Source organism: Aristolochia californica, unplaced genomic scaffold (assembly GCF_029961685.1).
Source record: "Aristolochia californica isolate CCGP_79_NKW_82.1479 unplaced genomic scaffold, dmAriCali1.0.hap1 SCAF_14, whole genome shotgun sequence".
Classification (NCBI taxonomy): domain Eukaryota; kingdom Viridiplantae; phylum Streptophyta; class Magnoliopsida; order Piperales; family Aristolochiaceae; genus Aristolochia; species Aristolochia californica.
In genome coordinates this window covers 6,522,565-6,540,998 of record NW_027181815.1, presented here as the reverse complement: position 1 = coordinate 6,540,998, position 18,434 = coordinate 6,522,565, and the positions used below count along the sequence as shown (strand labels likewise).

Genomic DNA, 18,434 nt, shown 5'->3' with positions numbered 1-18,434 from the left:
TTGGTCATTTTACACTTCAGTGGTTAATTTTCTTAATGCAATGAGGGGTCTAGGAATCAAAGCGCCAAATAAATAAATAAGGCCTTACTTGTCAAATGTACCTGGAGGTTCAACTCGTCGTCACATTCCATGTGGAAGTAAATGGTTGTCGTCAAACTCAACTAGACAGCCAATTGGTGCACTGCTGGAGGAGCGAGTCACCCTCCGCGATCCTTATACCCGCTCCTCCCAGCGTTTGTTGCAGCAACAAGATACTACGTTGGAAGTGGCCTAAATTTTGAATTTTGGAATGAGTGGTGACTTGGAAATGGTCCCTATAAAGAAGCTTACCCGTCTCTGTACACTTGTCAAGAACCCAACCATTTTTGTTGTTGAATCCTGGAGAACTAATGGTAATTGGAACCTACAATTTAAGGAGGGGGTCTAATTAATGTTGAAGACAACCTGTTAAGGAATAGTCCTACATGGATTAGTGAGTACAAAGATCTTGAGTTTATTAGTTGGGAAAGAGGTTTCCTAAGTTGGCTAGTCATTTTGGGATAGGGCCTTGGACCCAATTTAACATGGTATCAGAGCAAGTACTCATATGTGGGCCTGCACCTAAAAATTATCTACCTGTAGAGCCACAAAAGAGGGCCTACACCTAAAACTATCCACTTGTAGAGCCACAAAAGAAGGCCTACACCTGAACTGCCTACTCCTAAATTATCCACTTGTAGAGCCACAAAAGAGGGTCTACACGAGAGGGGGAGTGTTAAGGAATAGTCCCACATGGATTAGTGAGTACAAAGATATTGAATTTATTAGTTGGGAAAGAGGTTTCCTAAGTTGGCTAGTCATTTTGGGATAGGGCCTTGGACCCAATTTAACACAACCGGCTAGTGATCTATTGATAGCATTGAGGGAAACTAAAATCAAAGGACACATGTAGGACAAAGTGTTGTGGATCTACAATGAAAGAGGCAAGTTCACAATATTTGTGGCTTACAACCACCTTAGAGGCTGGAGCTCTACTTTTGAACCTCATACCCCTGCCCTGGCTTGGAACGTTTTAGGCCCCCCTTAAATCAGATTCTTCATGTGGAGCACACTTCTTGATAAGATCTTCCCAGCCAACTATTTCAGAAGAAGAGGCAGCTCTATATTCAATCTCCTTCTGCTACACTACCATTTTGCTTGGAAGGTCAGGACTCACTTCTTCAGTATGATTGGGATTCCATTTTTGTGTTGCCTGTGACCTCATTGTCACTAGCAAGATGAGTAAGGACCTAGGTTGGGGAAAGCTCTTCTTTCGCCTTGTTTGGCGCATATTCCTTAGGGCATGTAGACGAAGCGAAATAACCAAGTTTCAACAACAATTTCTCCACTGTAGGAAATCACCATCCATATTTCCAACAAAATTGCTGCCTAGATGCATACCAGGGATGAGTTTGACTGCCTAAGTTGACATCTCCATCTGGGATAATAGGCATGCAATAACCCAAATGTTTTGCACCTAGCAGCCATTGAGAAATGGAGGCATCCCCCTTTTGGTGTCCTAAAGCTAAACTTTGACAGTAGTGCAATTGGGAGCCCAAACAAAGCCGGAATCAGGGAGTTGTCCATAATAATGAAGATGTTGTCCTTGTTTCTTACTCCTGGACCTAAGGTATTTCAAACTCTACTTCAACTGAGCTTCACGCTATTCTCCAAGGATTGATTATTTTTCAGGATCACTTGATCAACAAACTCATTATTGAGGGTGATTTTAAAGTCGTCAACGGGTGGTGCTCCTAATTGATCAATCCCCTTGCCACCATTGGAAATTTTTCTATGAGATTGTAGACATTTTCTATGAGATTGCCTTGTTCCTAGATCAATTAATTGCTTAGCTGATTCCCTAGCCAAGTAAGGAGCCTCCCTCCAATCGCTTGTTATTACAGGGGAGCTCCTTCGTTGATCTTGTTTTTGTTCCTAACTTGCCTTAAATAGAATTCATTCTTAGCATTACCAAAACACTAAATGGGTGGGATGGCTTACGAAGTCAATGGTTCTTTATGCTCATGGGGGTTGGTGATGAAATTCATATGCACGGATCATTCAATCCCTATTGTTTATGAATTAGCGAGTTGTCCTTTCACACATTTGCTAAATTGTTCCTTACAATAACTGATGTTGGTCTCAATGTATCAACAATATTCAATGGGGATCCCAATCAATATACTAATTTTTACTTAAGAAGTTTCCCTATAAAATGGCAAAATATCTAAACAACCAAAATGCAAAAAAAATTTGTTAGAAGACGTAATTTATGTTTACCTAGGTTCCTAGGAAAGTATTTTCTCATAAAATTCTATCGCCAAGGGTGTAAGGGGAGCAAGGAAATTAGTGTCTTTTTGTCATTTTTATACTATAAACAGTAGAGAAGAAGGAATCCTAATTATCCTCCCCCAAAATTCAATGTGAATCAATTATTTTCCAGCTCTTTGTTCTCCTACGTTGCCTCTCTCGTTCTTGTAATTTCATGAAATTTCACATGGTAATAGAGTGACGGTCTTGGCATGGAAAAGGAGAAGAAGATGATGAAGAAGAAGCAAAGTTTTCCCATGAGTTCCTGTTCCTACACCCATTTCTCCTTGGAGTTTTCACTATCATATCACACTTTCCATATTTCAAATTATATATTAACGGAAAGGTCTTTGAGTCTAGTTTCTAACACAAAAAGAATTTTGGGGGTCAAAGTTTTCTGCAAAAGGAAGTCAACATCTCAAACAGCAAAGATCAAGCAGTAGAAGGTTTTGAGTAGTAGCAGAAAGCTTCAGTTTTTTAGATTATTTTATACCATCAAGAACAAGACTTTATATAGAGAATTATATATCAAAAGAAATATTTATGAGTCTAACCAAATAAACTGTTTCTCAAGCTGATTTTTCTAGCGAGAAAGATTGACATCAGAAGAAAGAAAGCCATGCTGGAGCCTGTTGTGAGCGGAAAACACGATTTTTAAGCCTAGTTTTTTCTTTTTCTTTCTTCTTTGCTGCCGGCTATTCTATTGCTTTGACTGTCCTCAGAATTGGTCTTTGCTAGCTTTGATGTTCTCAATTTCCTCATTTTTTGTAGCCTGAGTGTGTTCTTTAATTTCTGGCTGTTTCTTGTTGGTTAGCAAACTAAATAACATCCAAGGTTTCTGCTATATGGTCAGTGACATGTCTTCTATTTCCTATCCTATGTGCATGGGTCATTATGATGTTTGCTATTTGTTTCTTGCATTGTTAGTTGTTGTTGAGTATTGGTTCTGAACATTTCTATTGTTTCATGATGGTCAATAAACTGCACAACATCCTTAGTATTTCTGATCGTTTTCTGGTTTCATAAAAGCAGGTCGTGTCCTCACCTGGCAGCAACTACTAACTCTCTGAAGCAGAATAAAGTCCTACCTAATTCTGATAATTTATTCTAGCCTAACACTTCCAAGAGCAATGGAAATCTTTCTTGACTTAGTGAGCTGCTTGTCACGGATCAATTTGTCTCTTAATACAGCATAATCAAAATTTTGTTTCTCTCTATTCTTCCTCAAGTGTAAAAAACCAGTTACCTTAGTTCACTCCTTGTCCATACCTGCAGTAGGGTCAATAGTTTAGGTAAGGATGTGTCTTACGGAAAAGGCAACATCCAAGTTATTTTCAAGGGTAGGCTATAAAACCTCTAGCAGTACTTCTTCAATTAGTTATATTTTTTTTTTATATCACTTCAGAGCAATGTCATAAACCCACTACCTAGCAGTCTAAGAGTGTGCATGAATCCAGCTTGAGTTGAATCAAGTTAGGTTGTTTTGCATTCTTAAAAGTGCGTGAATATAGTGCTGCCCTTGAAAGTGGGTAGGCTGATGCCTCTTAACTCTTCTTTGACCTAGGAGTGCTGGTATTTGGGGTATTGCCGAGTGAGTGATGTTTCTTCCCTCACATATGTGGGTCCCTTGGTATCATGGATTCCCAGCTTGAGGGTGAGAAGTAGAAGGAGGTATTTTGAAGAGTCTACAATGAAGTGTTTCAAGAGGTAGTGAATTTCTTATCAAATTAGGTGACTAAAGTCAAGTTTTTTCATGACATCTAAGTAAAGGGGACAATGGAAGACGCAAAATTTGACAAGTGGCCAAGTGCAAGCTGAAGTGGAAGATCAAGTTGAAGGTGAAAATTTGAGAGCTCATGAAAAACATTGAAGACATGGAAGACCTATGTATAGAAAATTTTACGATTTTTTATTTTGATGTTATGTAACAAGGTGAAATCAGAAACTCTAGCTAGAGGGGAAGTGTTAGGAGATGTATTTTATATTTACTTAGGTTTCTAGGAAAGTATTTTCTCATAGAATCTTATTTCCAAGTGGGAGCAGGGACATTAGTATCTTTTTATCATCGTTTTATGTTATAAATAGTAGAGAAGATAAGACCCTAATTATCCTCATCCAAAATTCAATGTGAATCAATTCTTTTTCAGCTTTTTTTTCTCCCATGTTATCTTTCGCTTTTTTTTGTTTCATTTCATGAAATTTCACACTTTCAAAATCAGCACCTTCAACTATTTAAAATAATCTAGATGCTAAATGGTGATAATTCAATGTGTTGCAAACATTTAATAGTACATTCTTTCAGAATACTTAAAATTAAAATTAGGAAGTTAACAGGTAGAATACCTACAAAACCCACAAACGTCCCCAAATGGAACCAGAAAGTTTCAATAAAACCAATCTAGAGCAGATTCAACTCAGGTTCGACTGAATGCTCACAGTAGTCCAACCACCCAATCCAACATACTCGAAATGATTCTTTTCTACTTAAAGCCATAGCAGCAAAACTGGAACACTTAGTGAAACTTAAAACCATATATCACACCTCTGGGCTCATTTTCTGAAACATTCAAGGCAAGATTACCCTTCTTTTCCAGATATGCCACTGAGATTAGGGAAAACTCTTCAGCAACAACTGGAGGAAGTATGTAAAGATCACATTCCTCAGAACTTACAAGAGCTACCTTCAAGGCAGAAAAAAAAAAGTTTTCTCAGACATGTAAAAATAGCAAGACATGACTATGACAAATCAATTTTTACAGTAATTTGGCAAGCAAACAGGACTCACAGCAATCACGAGTTAAGCACAAGAAAAATTAACAAAACTATTGTTAAGCACAAGAAACATTAAGAAACAATTTTCACAGTAGTTTGATGCAATCTAGAATCTTGAGTTAGGTACGCAAATCAATCTAGCCAACGATTAGAATGGCAAGAATATCAACTAAAAAATGTTCGAAGTCCTTCAACCCTTACTCAATGAATGCAGTCTCCTATTAAACCTCACCCATAAACTTGCTAAAATGATGAAACCGTGACCATGTTAGAACTTCCCTAGAACTATCTAATTACAGAACTCGACCTCCTCAATTGAAAAAACTTGCCATAGGAAGGTGTCCACCAGAGAGAAAAGAAAAAACATGCTACATAGTCTTACAATCTACTAAAGAAGAAAAACTCTCTTATTTGTAGTTTAATCCAAATTTTCATTTTTAAAATCAGAGCGATAGGTCAAGGGAGGACTGGGCGAGAGAGCGAGTGGATGCCAAAGAGAGAGAGAGAGAGAGAGAGAGAGAGAGAGGTGGGAAGCAAGTTTGGAATCGCATGAAAGAAACTTGGACTGAGAGTGAGGAGCTCGGAGGTGAGATCTGGGAAGAAACCATTGAAAACAAGCGGGGAAAGATGTTAGACAGGGCAAGGATGAGGTAGATAGAAATAGAGAGAGAAGGGACGGCAGCTAGAAACTTTTGTGAGAACAAGAGATTTCAGGAGCAGATGGTCATCACATGAAGATAATGCTAGACAGCAGTGACTAGATGCAGGCACATTCCAACTCAGCAAAAGAGAATGGAGCAGAAGGATGGAACATGGTAATGAGCAGCAACAAGAAGCGGTAGCTAGCAGCAAGGTCACTGTAAAAATCAAATTTTGGGTGAAGGAAGAGGGGAAAATTGAGAGAAAAAGGAGAAAGGAGAAGAAGAAATTTTTGAAGAGCCTGAAAGGCTTCGTTGGTAATTGTGCACGAATTCCCAGACTTTTTAAATAGGTGTTTTTGAGTTTTAAATTACAAAAATGCCCCTATACACTTAATAAATCTTAATCTCCTTATATCTCCCTAACTACACCTCCTATGTACAAGAAAATTTAACCACTGATATAATTTAACATGCAAAAAAATATTACATAAATAAAATTAACCATTGAAGTGTTAAAATAACCAAAATACCCCTGGATGTATTTTCTAACACTCCCCATCAAGCTGGAACGTATACATCCAGGAGTCCCAGCTTGTAGTAAAATGATATAAATTCTCGCTTGCCAAGGGCATTGGTGAAGACATCTCCCAACTGATCTCCAAACCGAACAAATGGAATTACTACCTCCTTTTTCATAACCGCATCTCGAATGAAGTGGGAATCCACTTCTATATGTTGAGTTCTCTCATGGAAAACTAGGTTACTTGCAATAAAGATCATAGTCTGATTATCACAAAACATGTTCATCGACTCATCCTAGTTGAAACCCAACTCTTGTGAGACTGACCTAGCCCACATCAACTCGTTCACTGTGTGAGTCATCGCCCTGTATTCAGCTTCTACACTAGACCGGAATACATCATTTTGCTTTTTACTTCGCTGACAAACCAAATTTCTCCTAGTAAGACACAATATCCAAAGGTTGACTTTCTGTCCAATTTGGACCCTGCATAGTCTGCATCAGAGAAAGCCTCTATCTTCGTATTATTGTTAGGTCTAAAAAAAACCTTTTCTAGGTGCTCCTTTCAAATACCTCAAAATTCTTTGTGCAGCTTCTAAGTGTACTTTCTCGGGACGTTCCATAAACTAATTCACTACACTTACTGCAAAAAAAATGTCAGGTCTAGGAACTGTTGCATAAATTACCTTGTCCCACTAACCTCCAATATTGTGTTCTGTTATTTAATACATTACTCTGCACATCATGAAGATCATGTCCCACTTCCATTGGGGTATCAACTGGCTTGGCTTGGCTCTTGAAGCATATTTGTGGCATACTTACATTGTCTTCTTTATTTTTCGCCACTTCAATACCCCCATAGTATTTCAACGGTCCCAAATCTTTAGCTTGAAAATGTGCAGAAAATGAGACTTGGTATCCTCTATACCAGAAATATCACTCTCAGATAATATAATATTATCTACATAAACCAAAAGCACCACAATTCTAGAGGACCTCTTCATCACAAATAAGGAGTAATCACAATGACTCCTCGAGAACCCCATAGATACATCAACCTGGCTGAATTTTTCAAACCAAGCATGTAGACTTTACTTTAGCCCATAAATTGTCTTCTTAAGTCTGCATACTTAATGTGTCTCCCCCTGAGCAACATATCCTAGAGGTTGCTCTATATATACCTTTTCTTCTAGATCACCATATAAGAAGCCTTTTTTAACATCCAATTAACGTAGGGACCACCCCTGATTCACTACAACTGAGAGCGAAATATGGACAGACGACAAATGAGCAACAGGCGAAAAAGTTTCAAATACATCAATACCAAAGGTTTGAGTATACCCCTTCGCAACCAATCGAGCTTTATACCGCTCAATAAAACCGTCTACATTATACTTGATAATATAAACCCAACGGCAACATTTATATACCTATAATTGTTTCTCGACAGTGACAACTTGTGACGGTCCAATGGACTCATCAACTGGTACAGGGACAGCTGGTGCCAATTCAAGTGAGACAATAGGATCAGGAGGTAAAAGATACAGAGGAAAAAAATGGTACATCCTCAAAGAAAGTAACATCAACAGATGCAAATGTTTATCTAGTGGAAGGGCAAAAACACTTGTAACCCTTTTGTGTGCGAGAGTACCCCAAAAATAAAAACTTAACTACTCAAGGAAACAACTTATCCTTGGAAGACCCAAATACATGAGCAAAGTAGACACATCCAAACATGTGGGGAGAAATAGCAAATAATGGCTCGAACAACAAAATAACCTGCATAGGAATTTTTCCTTCTAACACAAATGAAGGTATTCTATTAACCAAGAAACAAGCTATAAGAACAGCATCACCCCAATAAGGCTTATGCACATGCATATGTATCATCATTATCCTAGCTATCTCCTAGTAAATGACAATTCTTACGTTCGGCTACACCATTTTGCTAAGGGATAAAGACACACGATGTCTGATGAATACTTCCATGATCTTGGCAAAAGACTCGGAATTTATGACTCATGAACTCGAGGCCATTATTAGTACGCAAGATATGAAGAGAAACAGCAAACTGATTTTTTATTTCATTGAAGAAAAGTTTGAAAACATCAAAGTCCTCAAATTTTTCCTTAAGAAGGTAAATCCAAGTACACCAACTAAAATCATCGATAAAAGGAAATAAAAGACCAATGACCAAACTGAATAGTCATAGAACAAGGACCCCAAATGTCGGAATGTACAATCTCAAATAGATGGTTGGTTTTATGAGACGAGACTAGAAACAAACTTCTGTGATGCTTGCCCAAATGACACGATTTGTACTGAAAAAAAGAACTCGAAGGAAAGTCTGGAAAGAAGACCCAAAGTCAGCTTTGTTGCAGACGGATGACCTAGCCGCAAGTGTCACTGTAGAGGAGAATTTGCGGTATGTAAAACTGAATACTATTCTGCCGATGGTTCTCCAGGTAATATAGACCATCTCTCTCACGAGCGAAACTAATCGTCTTCCTCATTACAAGATCCTGAAAAACACAATGAGTAGGATAAAATACGTGAGAATAACTCATTGACTTGGCTAACTAACTAACCGACAACAAATTTAGAGGAAACTTGGGAACAAAAAGCATTGACTGAGGAAACAAAAAGGAAGCAAGAGTAACATTGCCTACTCCTTGGACAGAAGAGGTAGAACCATCTGCAAGGTTAACATGTTTGACAAACAAAGACTTTTTTAAATCGGAAAACAATTACAACATACCTAACATGTATCTGGAGGCTCTTGAATCAAGAACCCAGGATGGTGACGAGTGAACTAATAAACTGTCATATCTAAGTCAACACTAGTAGAACTAGGAACTAGGATGGAAGCATGAACTATAAATGTTGAGGTCAAGACAACAGAGATATGGGTCGTGCGCTAAGCAATCTGGTGCTACTACTGTATCAATTGTTGCATATTACTTGGAGCACCTAGTGTGACCAACATAAAAGAATCTAAACTCCCACTTCCACTATCAAGAGTAGTAGAATTAGCCCATGCAGGCTTCCCAAACTTAACCCCATATCTGTTAGAATAATGATTATTTCTACCACAATGAACACACTTCCTTTCTAACTTATCATCACCACGTCATCTACCTCTGCATGGGCCATCTCTACCTCGGCCTATACCTCTACCTCTAGAGGAATTTGTAGGGCTAATGTAATGTTGGAAGCAATAAAAGTTGTTTCCATTATCTTACCTCATTTACCTGTTCCAATTACAATAGTCTTCTCAACTGTCATAATCCGATTAAAAGTGGTAGAGAGAGTAGGGGTTTCATCTGAAGCAAACACCTGGGTTTTAATAGCATCAAATTCAGCACCTAAACCATCCAAAACTTTTGCAACAAGCAACTGATTTTGATGTTTCCCCAACTCATTTTCATTTGTAGTAAACGGATGATATATATTGATCTCCTGCCATATAACAAGGAATGCACTATAATATTCTATAACAATTCCATTTCCTCTTTTCAACCCAAAAAAGTTTGCATACAACTCATAAACTCGAGAGAGATTACTCTCTTGTGCATATAAAGATTCTAAAAATAGTCACATAGCATTTACTATCTTAGAGTTCATCGCCTTATTTTTAAGAGTAAATCAATAATATTTACAATCAGGTCATAACCTAACTGTCCTCTGCCTCCTCATTCATCATCAGGAGGCACAAGAGGATCATCTCAAATAAAATTCAACTTCTTTCTACCCTTATGATATACTTTGATAGACTTAAGCTCAATTAAGATAATTAGGCCCTGTCAATTTTTCTGAAGTAATCATGATGATATCTTTTTCATCAAACCCAGAATTTTCTCTAGTCGGGGTGTAAACTCCCAAGGCCCCCTATCAATTAATGCTTTCATCTCAACATTCATGGCATTCTTCCAATGAGGTTGCAACAAGGCCTCCTATATTGAAGAAGGAATAGTGCAAATGGAGATGGACAAAGTAAACTTAAGACAGTTATCAAACAAAAGATCAAAGGATACAAAATGAGATAAAGGGTAGCGGGTACATTTACAAATACCTTACCGAAGAGCGATAGGAGGTGTAGATCACTTATCTTAAGATCAGGAAATGATGAAGAATCATGGTCGGATGTGAGGAGGGAGTCTAGATCAAAATGAGATCGTTGTTGTCGACACTGGTATACGTGCAATGGTTTTTCAGTAGGAGCATCTCATGAGGCTGGAGCACATTCATCAACTGGAAGAAGAATAATCGGACTAGGTACAGAGGGTTCAGGTGGAACCGACTCAGATTTAGAAGATTCAAAAAACAAAACATCCTCAAAGAAGGTAACATCAGCAGATATAAATGTTTTTCTCATAGATGGACAGTAACATTTGTACCCTTTTTGTGTTCGAGAATACCCTAGAAATGCACATTTAATAGACCGTGGAGACAACTTATCCTTTGACTGATCAAATACATGTACAAATCATACACACTAAAGACTCGAGGTGATACTGGAAACCAAGGTGCAGTAGGTAAAACAATCTGAATAAGAATCTTGTCATCAAAAGCATTCTATTTATCAGAAAGCATGCAGTAAGAACAACATCACCCCAATAAGTCTTAGGTATATTCATGTGAATCGGCATAGTGCGAGCCACCTCAAGTAAATGACAATTTTTGCACTCAACGACTCCATTTTTTGGGGGAATGAACACACAAGAAGTTTAATAAATGATTCCTTGTGACTGACAAAAAGAGTCAAATTTACAATTCATAAACTCAAAACCATTGTCTATATGCAAGACATGGATATAAGTTGCAAACCGGTTCTTTATTTCATTATAAAATAGTTGAAATGCATCAAAAACTTCAGATTTTTGTCGCATGAGATAAATCCAAGTACATCTACTGAAATCATTAATAAAGGAAATAAAAAACCTATGACCAAACTAACTAGTCATAGGACAAAGACCTCTGAGTGGACAAGCTGAAAAAGGTTACTTGTCTTATGAGATGAAACTGGAAAGAAGCTCTGGTGATGCTTGCCCAGTTAACATGACTCGCATTGAAAAGTAATACTAGAAGGAAGATCTGGAACTCCTTGAATCAATTTTGCTAGATATGGATGACCAAATCTAAGATGTCATTGAAAAGATGAATCAAATGTGTGTAGCACATGTAAAGTACTATGTAGATCGTGGCTTGTCAGATAGTAGTCCCTTTCTCTCACGAGCGGAACCAATCATCTTCCTCGTCACGAGATCCTGAAAGACACAATGAGTAGGGTAATAAATTAGAGAACTATTCATAAACTTAGCCACCTGATTGATAGACAATAAATTTAAAAGCAAAATTTTGGAACTAACAGTGCAGATTGAGGGGAAAGAAATGTGCAAGGGTAACATTTCCCGCTGCCTGTACTGTTGAAACTGACCCATCAGCAAGATTTATATGCTTAACGAGAACAGACTCCTTTAAGTTCGAAAATAGTGAAGACATTCCTAACATGTGTTTTGTGGCACCAGAATCAAGAACCCAAGATGGGGAATGAAACAATGAGAGTGCAAACATACTTGCAGGAGGAGTCGTATGTGCCAAGGATGCAGAGGGAATAGATAGTTGTGTCATACGTTGGGAATTTGTTGTTGTTGTTGTGAGATCTGTTGTTGTTGTTGAATTAATTTTTGTAATTCATCTATAGCAACAAGTGGGATTGTAGTTTTAGACCCTAGTGTTCATGTGTAATAGCATTTGCCCACGCAGGCTTCCCAAATTTTACCCAATATCTATCTGAGTAATGATGCGTGCGTCCATAGCAAACATACTTGCGCTTAGAAGTACCATCCTCTTGGCCTCGTCCTGTACTGGAATTATATCTACCTCTGCCTCTACCAGTCCCTGTGCGTCCCTTGGACATATCAGTAGAATAAGATGTTGTAGCTGATGTATTAAGGGCAATAGCTTCACCCATATTAGTATCATTCCCAGCTCTAGGCACAACAGTCTTTTCAGCTCTTTGTACCCTCTTAAAGGTAGTAGAGAGGTTAGGTATTTCATCTAAGGCCAAAATTTATGTCTTGATGCTATCAAATTCAGCACCGAACAATCTAGAAATTTCGCCACAAGAAGTTGACTCTGTTGTTTTCGGAGTTTCTTTTCATCTATAGTAAAAGGATGAAAGACATTAATTTCCTACCGGATACTCAGAAAAGAACTATAGTAGTCTGCCACAATTTTGTTACCCCTTTTTAAGCCAAAAAATTTGTATATAAGTCATAAACCCTGGAAAGATGTTAGATTTCATGCTATTAAATTTTGTCACAGCTCTCTTGTCCATAAAGAGCTTCCAAGGACAACCACTTAGCCTTGGCAGTTTCAAAGTTCATAACTTGGCTCCTAATATTAGATTTCATGTTATTGACTACCCAATCATCACTTGACTGTCTTCAACCTCTCAATCATCATCCTGAGGAACAGGAAAGTCATCTCTAATAAATTTCAGTTCTTTCCTGCCTTTCAAGTACATTCTAATAAATCTGGACCAAGTAAGGTAATTATCACCGTTCAACTTATCAGAGATGATAGTAATAATAGCTTTACCATCCGGATTATATGACTCTTTTGCTGGACTATAAACCTCGCCAGAGTCGGCCATATCAAATATATAAGAATTCTAAACATAGCAAATAAACCTTCCAAAAAGTTCCAAATCAATCAGCTCAAGTGGACCCCATAATGTAAAATCACAATTAGGGCAAATATGAGATACACGCGGGTCAAACAATCCAAAAAATCCAACAAGGGGATCAAATTCAGAAGATAAAGTGCACAGGAACCTGCACTAGGGCTGATGTCAGCAAGTGCACATATGACATCAGCAATCATAGTTCTGGAATTTTGACGCACACCTCTAGATCAGCATAAAAAAACATCTTTTGGCAGTTTAGAACATCAGAATTTGTTCATAGAACAATGGAACCAATGCAAAAAAAAAAAAAAAAATGGATTTTTACTAATCAGTAACCGAAAAACTGGAAAACGTTCATTCCTTTATGTAGACATCTGCTTCAAAGAGGAGAAAAACTTACAAAAATCCTTCCTAGATGCAATCTATTGCTCTGATACCATGAAAAAGTAAAAAGAAAAAAGGTTAAAGAAAGAGAATAAGAGGGAAAGAAAGTGGAGAAGTAAAAATTGAGAAAAAAACTGAGATGGGGGACCTGCACGTCCCCCAGCCTCTATTTATAGCTTAGGGTTGAGAGGGTTGAGTACAATTTATAGCATTGCCCCTACTTTAAGTGAAAACTCTGATTCTCTATATCTTCTATTCTACGTGTCCCCTTTACATGAAATTTGGTTCATAGACATAATTTGATATGTAGAACAAGATTATATCAAAAAATATAAATAATAACAAGGTAAAATGACCTAAATGCCTATGTTCTTGTTTTTCAACATACTTCTTAAAAGAGGCTGTCTTCTGTAAATGCAAGATTAAAATGGAGAAAAAATGGAAAAAGAAACAGCATAAGCAAGAAAAGGTGCAATACCCTTTTGTGCTTCTTTAGGAAATTAAGAAATATTCCCCATTCTTTCTTTTGGCTACTATTCTCATAAGCTGGATGCAGAAAACATCTAGGAAGTCCAGTCAATGAATATGTCTCAGCTGTACGTATTTCAGTGATGCTCCAAACATGAGGCCTGCAGGAAACTTTTTAAGCAGCGAAGAGCAACCAAATAGTCTAGCACAAACTACGAAAAGTAAGGAAAAGAGAGAGAGAGAGAGAGAGAGAGAGAGAGAGAGAGAGAGAGAAAAGAAAGCAAGAAAAAAGGAGGAGATTCTTGTCTTTCAAGTCAAAAGGTAAACCAAAGTTAATAACAGCTCAGAGTAGCAAGACCAGATAAATAAACCCCCTTTAGTGTCATTAGACTCATCATTTTCTTTTTGTTTTCGTTTTAGAGTTATACATCATTTTCTGTTATTACATGCTGAAAGGGTGTTGGTATTTTTCCGTTTGTGACTAAAATTACAATAAAAAAATAAGACTAAAGGGATCAATTTCCTATTTCCACACTGCCAAATTCTTCTTCCTCTTCATTTTATTCTTTTTACTCATCTTTATTTGCTTAATGCAATTCTTCTCATCTCTACTGTCAATGCATTGTTTGTCTTAATATAATTTACAAAATCCAAGAAAAAAGTAACAATCAGGGCATCAACAATGTTGAGACATACAAAAATAAGCAAGCGAAGACTTTTTGGAGGAAATGGCATCCCATACAGGGAATAGGAATGCCAATTGAAGACTCCAGATTTCATATGAAGTAATTTCTGCAAAAAGGTTACATCACCATCAAAAAGGTAGCATTACTTCCTGAAGAGGTGAAAAGGCAATGACATCTTTCTAAAAATTGAAAATCTAAATTTCTGAAAATTTTCTTTATTAGATAAATGATGCCTCCTTCCTTTAGACATTTGAAGAAATGGGTTTTGACCTTGAAATTTTTCATGGGTAATCTTGTAACTACAACATTTTTCTTCTATTACAATCCTTAAACCAACAATAAAAGTGCGAAGGGATGATTTGCTGTAAGATATTTGGTCAAAAGCTTAATTTTGCTCTCCTCAATCTCTTTCGCATCTTTTCTTTTCTTTAACTATTCTGTATGTGAATGCTCAAGCTAAACCACCCAGCAACTGTAAGATCAGTTTTCGTTGGGCTTAAGGTTGAAATTCTTCAATCTACAAATTTGGAACCTCATTTAAAAGGAGACAGACCAGAAAACATGGTGAAGGTAAAGGCTCATTGTAGGTCCTGAACAAGCAAGACAAATCTAATGCCCTGAAGACTAATTTTGCAATGGAAGACAAATATAAGCTATATCCAAAACCCACAATAAACAGTTGTCATTCTTTTCTCTTTAAAGACCTAGACAGACTTAAAAAGATTACTCAAGGACATGAGGTAAACAAAAACTTTCTTCTAGCTAGTGAAGAATAATTTTCTGAAAATCACATAACAGAAAGAATAATGAATGATAATAGAAAATAATTTACAGCCAAATTGGCCATGTATGCACGTATCCTTCTTTCGGACAAAAATAGAATTTCTTTTTTTTAAATATAGAAAAATCAGATTTTATATTTAATCCAAATTGAAATCATTACATCATCCAAAATTCTGAGGAAAGAGAGAAGCTACGAACAGTTAATCCTAATGCAATGTTTTAAGAAAAAATAGCTGCTCGGAATCCACAAATTATCAACTTACACTACATCTGGTGGACTAACGCATTTTACATAACAAATCGGCTTTTTGTCCTTTTGCAACATAAAGCGGCGTACACCACCACCTACAAACAATGTAAATCGAATGTTAGCAATTAATTTTTGCATATTGAATCAAATGAGAAACAACAAACAAATAACTGAAATCACCTTCAGCTGGTGGTTCATTTAAGTTCAAAAATTTGTGTCCCATTCTAGTACCTGTAAAAAAGAAGCTAATGCATCAATGCAAATTCAAAAAACATGCATAACTCTCAACACTTAAATACCTTCTTCCAGTGATATAAAAAAAATTGAAAACTTGTCTCACAAGTGAAGATGCACAATTTCCATCCATAAAGAGTTACCTTATTACCCAAACATGCATGTAAGGAAAAAAAAAAAAAAAAGGTCAAATTGAGGCTACTTTGTTAACCTGACAGATTTTAGCTTTTAACATGTCCTCTGAACTCATGAAATTTAAAATGCATGTAAATTGTAATTATTGGTCTTTCCAACCTCCCAATGCTAATATTTCGTCCAATTTTGCATTGAAAAGTTCGACAAGGAACAGGTAATTCATTTTTTTCAAATGGAATGTGCACTTCATTTGAAAACATTTAGCCCTATTAAAGAAGATTTTTTAACTTGATTTTAAAATAAAATAATTTCATTATATAAGTTGTTAGTAGGAATAATACCAAATAGGTTAAAGTCTGAAAAAAAATTATGGGTTTTTTGGGCTAGTCATTTTAGGATGATTTTTTACTCAACTTAAACAGGGAACTAAAGCAGGGCATTCGTTGTGTTGAGTATAGTTATCCCCTATTTAAATTTGTCCCTATTTATTTCTTTGTCTTGGGGGCTTTGAAAAATCATTTGACAAATCTAACCATCAAAAGTTAATCATCAAACAAAAATAGTAATTCCTCTCATTCTGTCTATGAGTAGGACATACCAATTTTTTAGCTGATAATGGTATAGAATGATATTGCTTCAACAAAACCTGTAGTATATTACATTTTCTCCTTCCAACAAGCCTCCTAGGGCAGACAATATGTAATGTTACATAATATTGCATGCTACATACCTTTAACATATATAAAAATATGATAATTTATATATTAACATAGATATATGGCAAAGCTTCGGCAATACATAAATATAGCATCATCTCTTGAATGTCCAAGTAAGTTGACCCCCATGGTGATTAGATAACATTCTAAACAAAATCTCAGAAATATCTTCATCTTGGGATATGTCGTGGAATCATGTACTTTGGTCAACTAACTGTTTATCTAATCAGCCAGCTAAAGCGCTCTAGGCAGCAAATTGAGCCATTTTAAAACTGATCTGGGGCCATCCCATTAAAAATTAGAATTTCATAATGACAAGCAATTAAACATTTGAAATAAATATATGGCAGAACCTATTGTAGGGGCAAGGTATAGGGTGATAGCCTATATTGCATGTGAAAGGAAGTATGTCATATCCATTGTAGAAGAGGCCGGATTTCCTGTTATTAGTACTACAAAAATGGCATGTGACAATAGAGTAATTTATTGATATATATCAAGTTTTTCATGAATGTACAAAATATATTGAAGTGGAGTGCCACTTTTATCAGAGATTTTATAATGTCAGAAAACATTTCTACCCCTCATTTTTTATCCAACTACCGCTTGGAGATATCTTAACAAAAGTTTTATCTGAAGATTTATATCCGTTATCTTTTATAAGTAGTTGAGTTTCTCAAAAGTTAGGTGTTGAACTATATATAGCTTCTATGACGGGTATTTCTGTCAGTTCACTTATTGGTCTTAACTTTAGTTATCTGCTGGAGGGTAAATTTGGAACTGTACGGTTTCATAGCTACTATCCTATTACATAAACGACTAGTGTAGAGGGTGAGTACTTGCTGCTGGAACCCATTTCCAATTCTTCCTTTTTTTTCCACTTTTTTCTTTTTATTTCTCTCCAGTAATGCAAAATCCATCTAGTTTCTGCTTCGTCCTTTAATACTCTTATACTACATATGCCATATAATGTAAAATCAGAAAAGCAAACTGGAATAAGTAACCTTTACTTGCTGACTGAACGAGTTAACCGAGAAAGAGAAAAGTAACCTATTTCCTCTCAGACATCTTATAATATGAATACACATAAAAAATAAAAAAAATAAAAAAACTTAGAAGATAAAATAATTAGTCAAAAATAAAGTAACAAACAACAATAATAATAATATGAATACGAAGATAAAGACAATAATAACAATAAGAAGAAGAAGAACAACAACAACAAGACAGGAACGATATTGACACCTACAAGAACAACGAGATAACCCAGTTCGACAGGAAGGTTGCAGCAAGCACAATACATTATCAAGCGAGTGGTCTAAAGTGCAAGAAAAGAACTAGAAGATGCAATAGCCATTAATCCTGCAAGAATTTTTTTCTGCTGCATGAACAGTCTAAAAAGCAGAAGAGAACTTAGTAAGCAGTATAAAAACCTGAACGCCTATGAGACATGTACGATAGAAGAGCGAAGGCAAGAGGAACCAATTCTAACAAATGCTAAACCTCTGTTAGTGTAGGCGCAACCCAAACTTTTTCCTTCTTTTACGCCATTTTTTTTTTTTTTGGACAACGTGGGCAGTTCAAAGTTTCCAGACGCCGACCGACTCGACTCGACTCTTAAAATGAACGGATTAGACTCGCATCCTAATAAATTATTTGTTTAAGTAAATAAGTGAGAACTATTTGCGGTTTTACCCCTATTAAACTGCCCTTGCGAACTTCACGGAGAGCTAAACCCATCCGGTCCCGAGCTTTGGATGGTTGGATTTTAAAAAAATCCGCTAAAAGATTTGCCGTCGTTTCTTTTTATTGTTCTCTTCGTTCCC

General features: G+C 36.5%; 1 protein-coding gene across 1 annotated transcript in view; it reads right to left on the bottom strand.

The window, feature by feature from the left end:
* The window catches only part of LOC137950751 (uncharacterized), a 51,674-nt gene extending 33,464 nt beyond the window's left edge, over positions 1–18,210 (bottom strand). The window contains exons 1-5 of the mRNA XM_068797358.1: positions 18,042–18,210; positions 15,704–15,754; positions 15,537–15,618; positions 13,815–13,965; positions 4,871–5,009 (exon numbers count right to left, since the gene is read on the bottom strand). Of these exons, the coding sequence (XP_068653459.1) occupies positions 4,871–5,009; positions 13,815–13,965; positions 15,537–15,618; positions 15,704–15,754; positions 18,042–18,060 (442 nt within the window). The 5' untranslated portion in view covers positions 18,061–18,210. The remainder of the gene's footprint in view (positions 1–4,870; positions 5,010–13,814; positions 13,966–15,536; positions 15,619–15,703; positions 15,755–18,041) is intronic.
* Between the last annotated feature and the right edge of the window lie 224 nt (positions 18,211–18,434).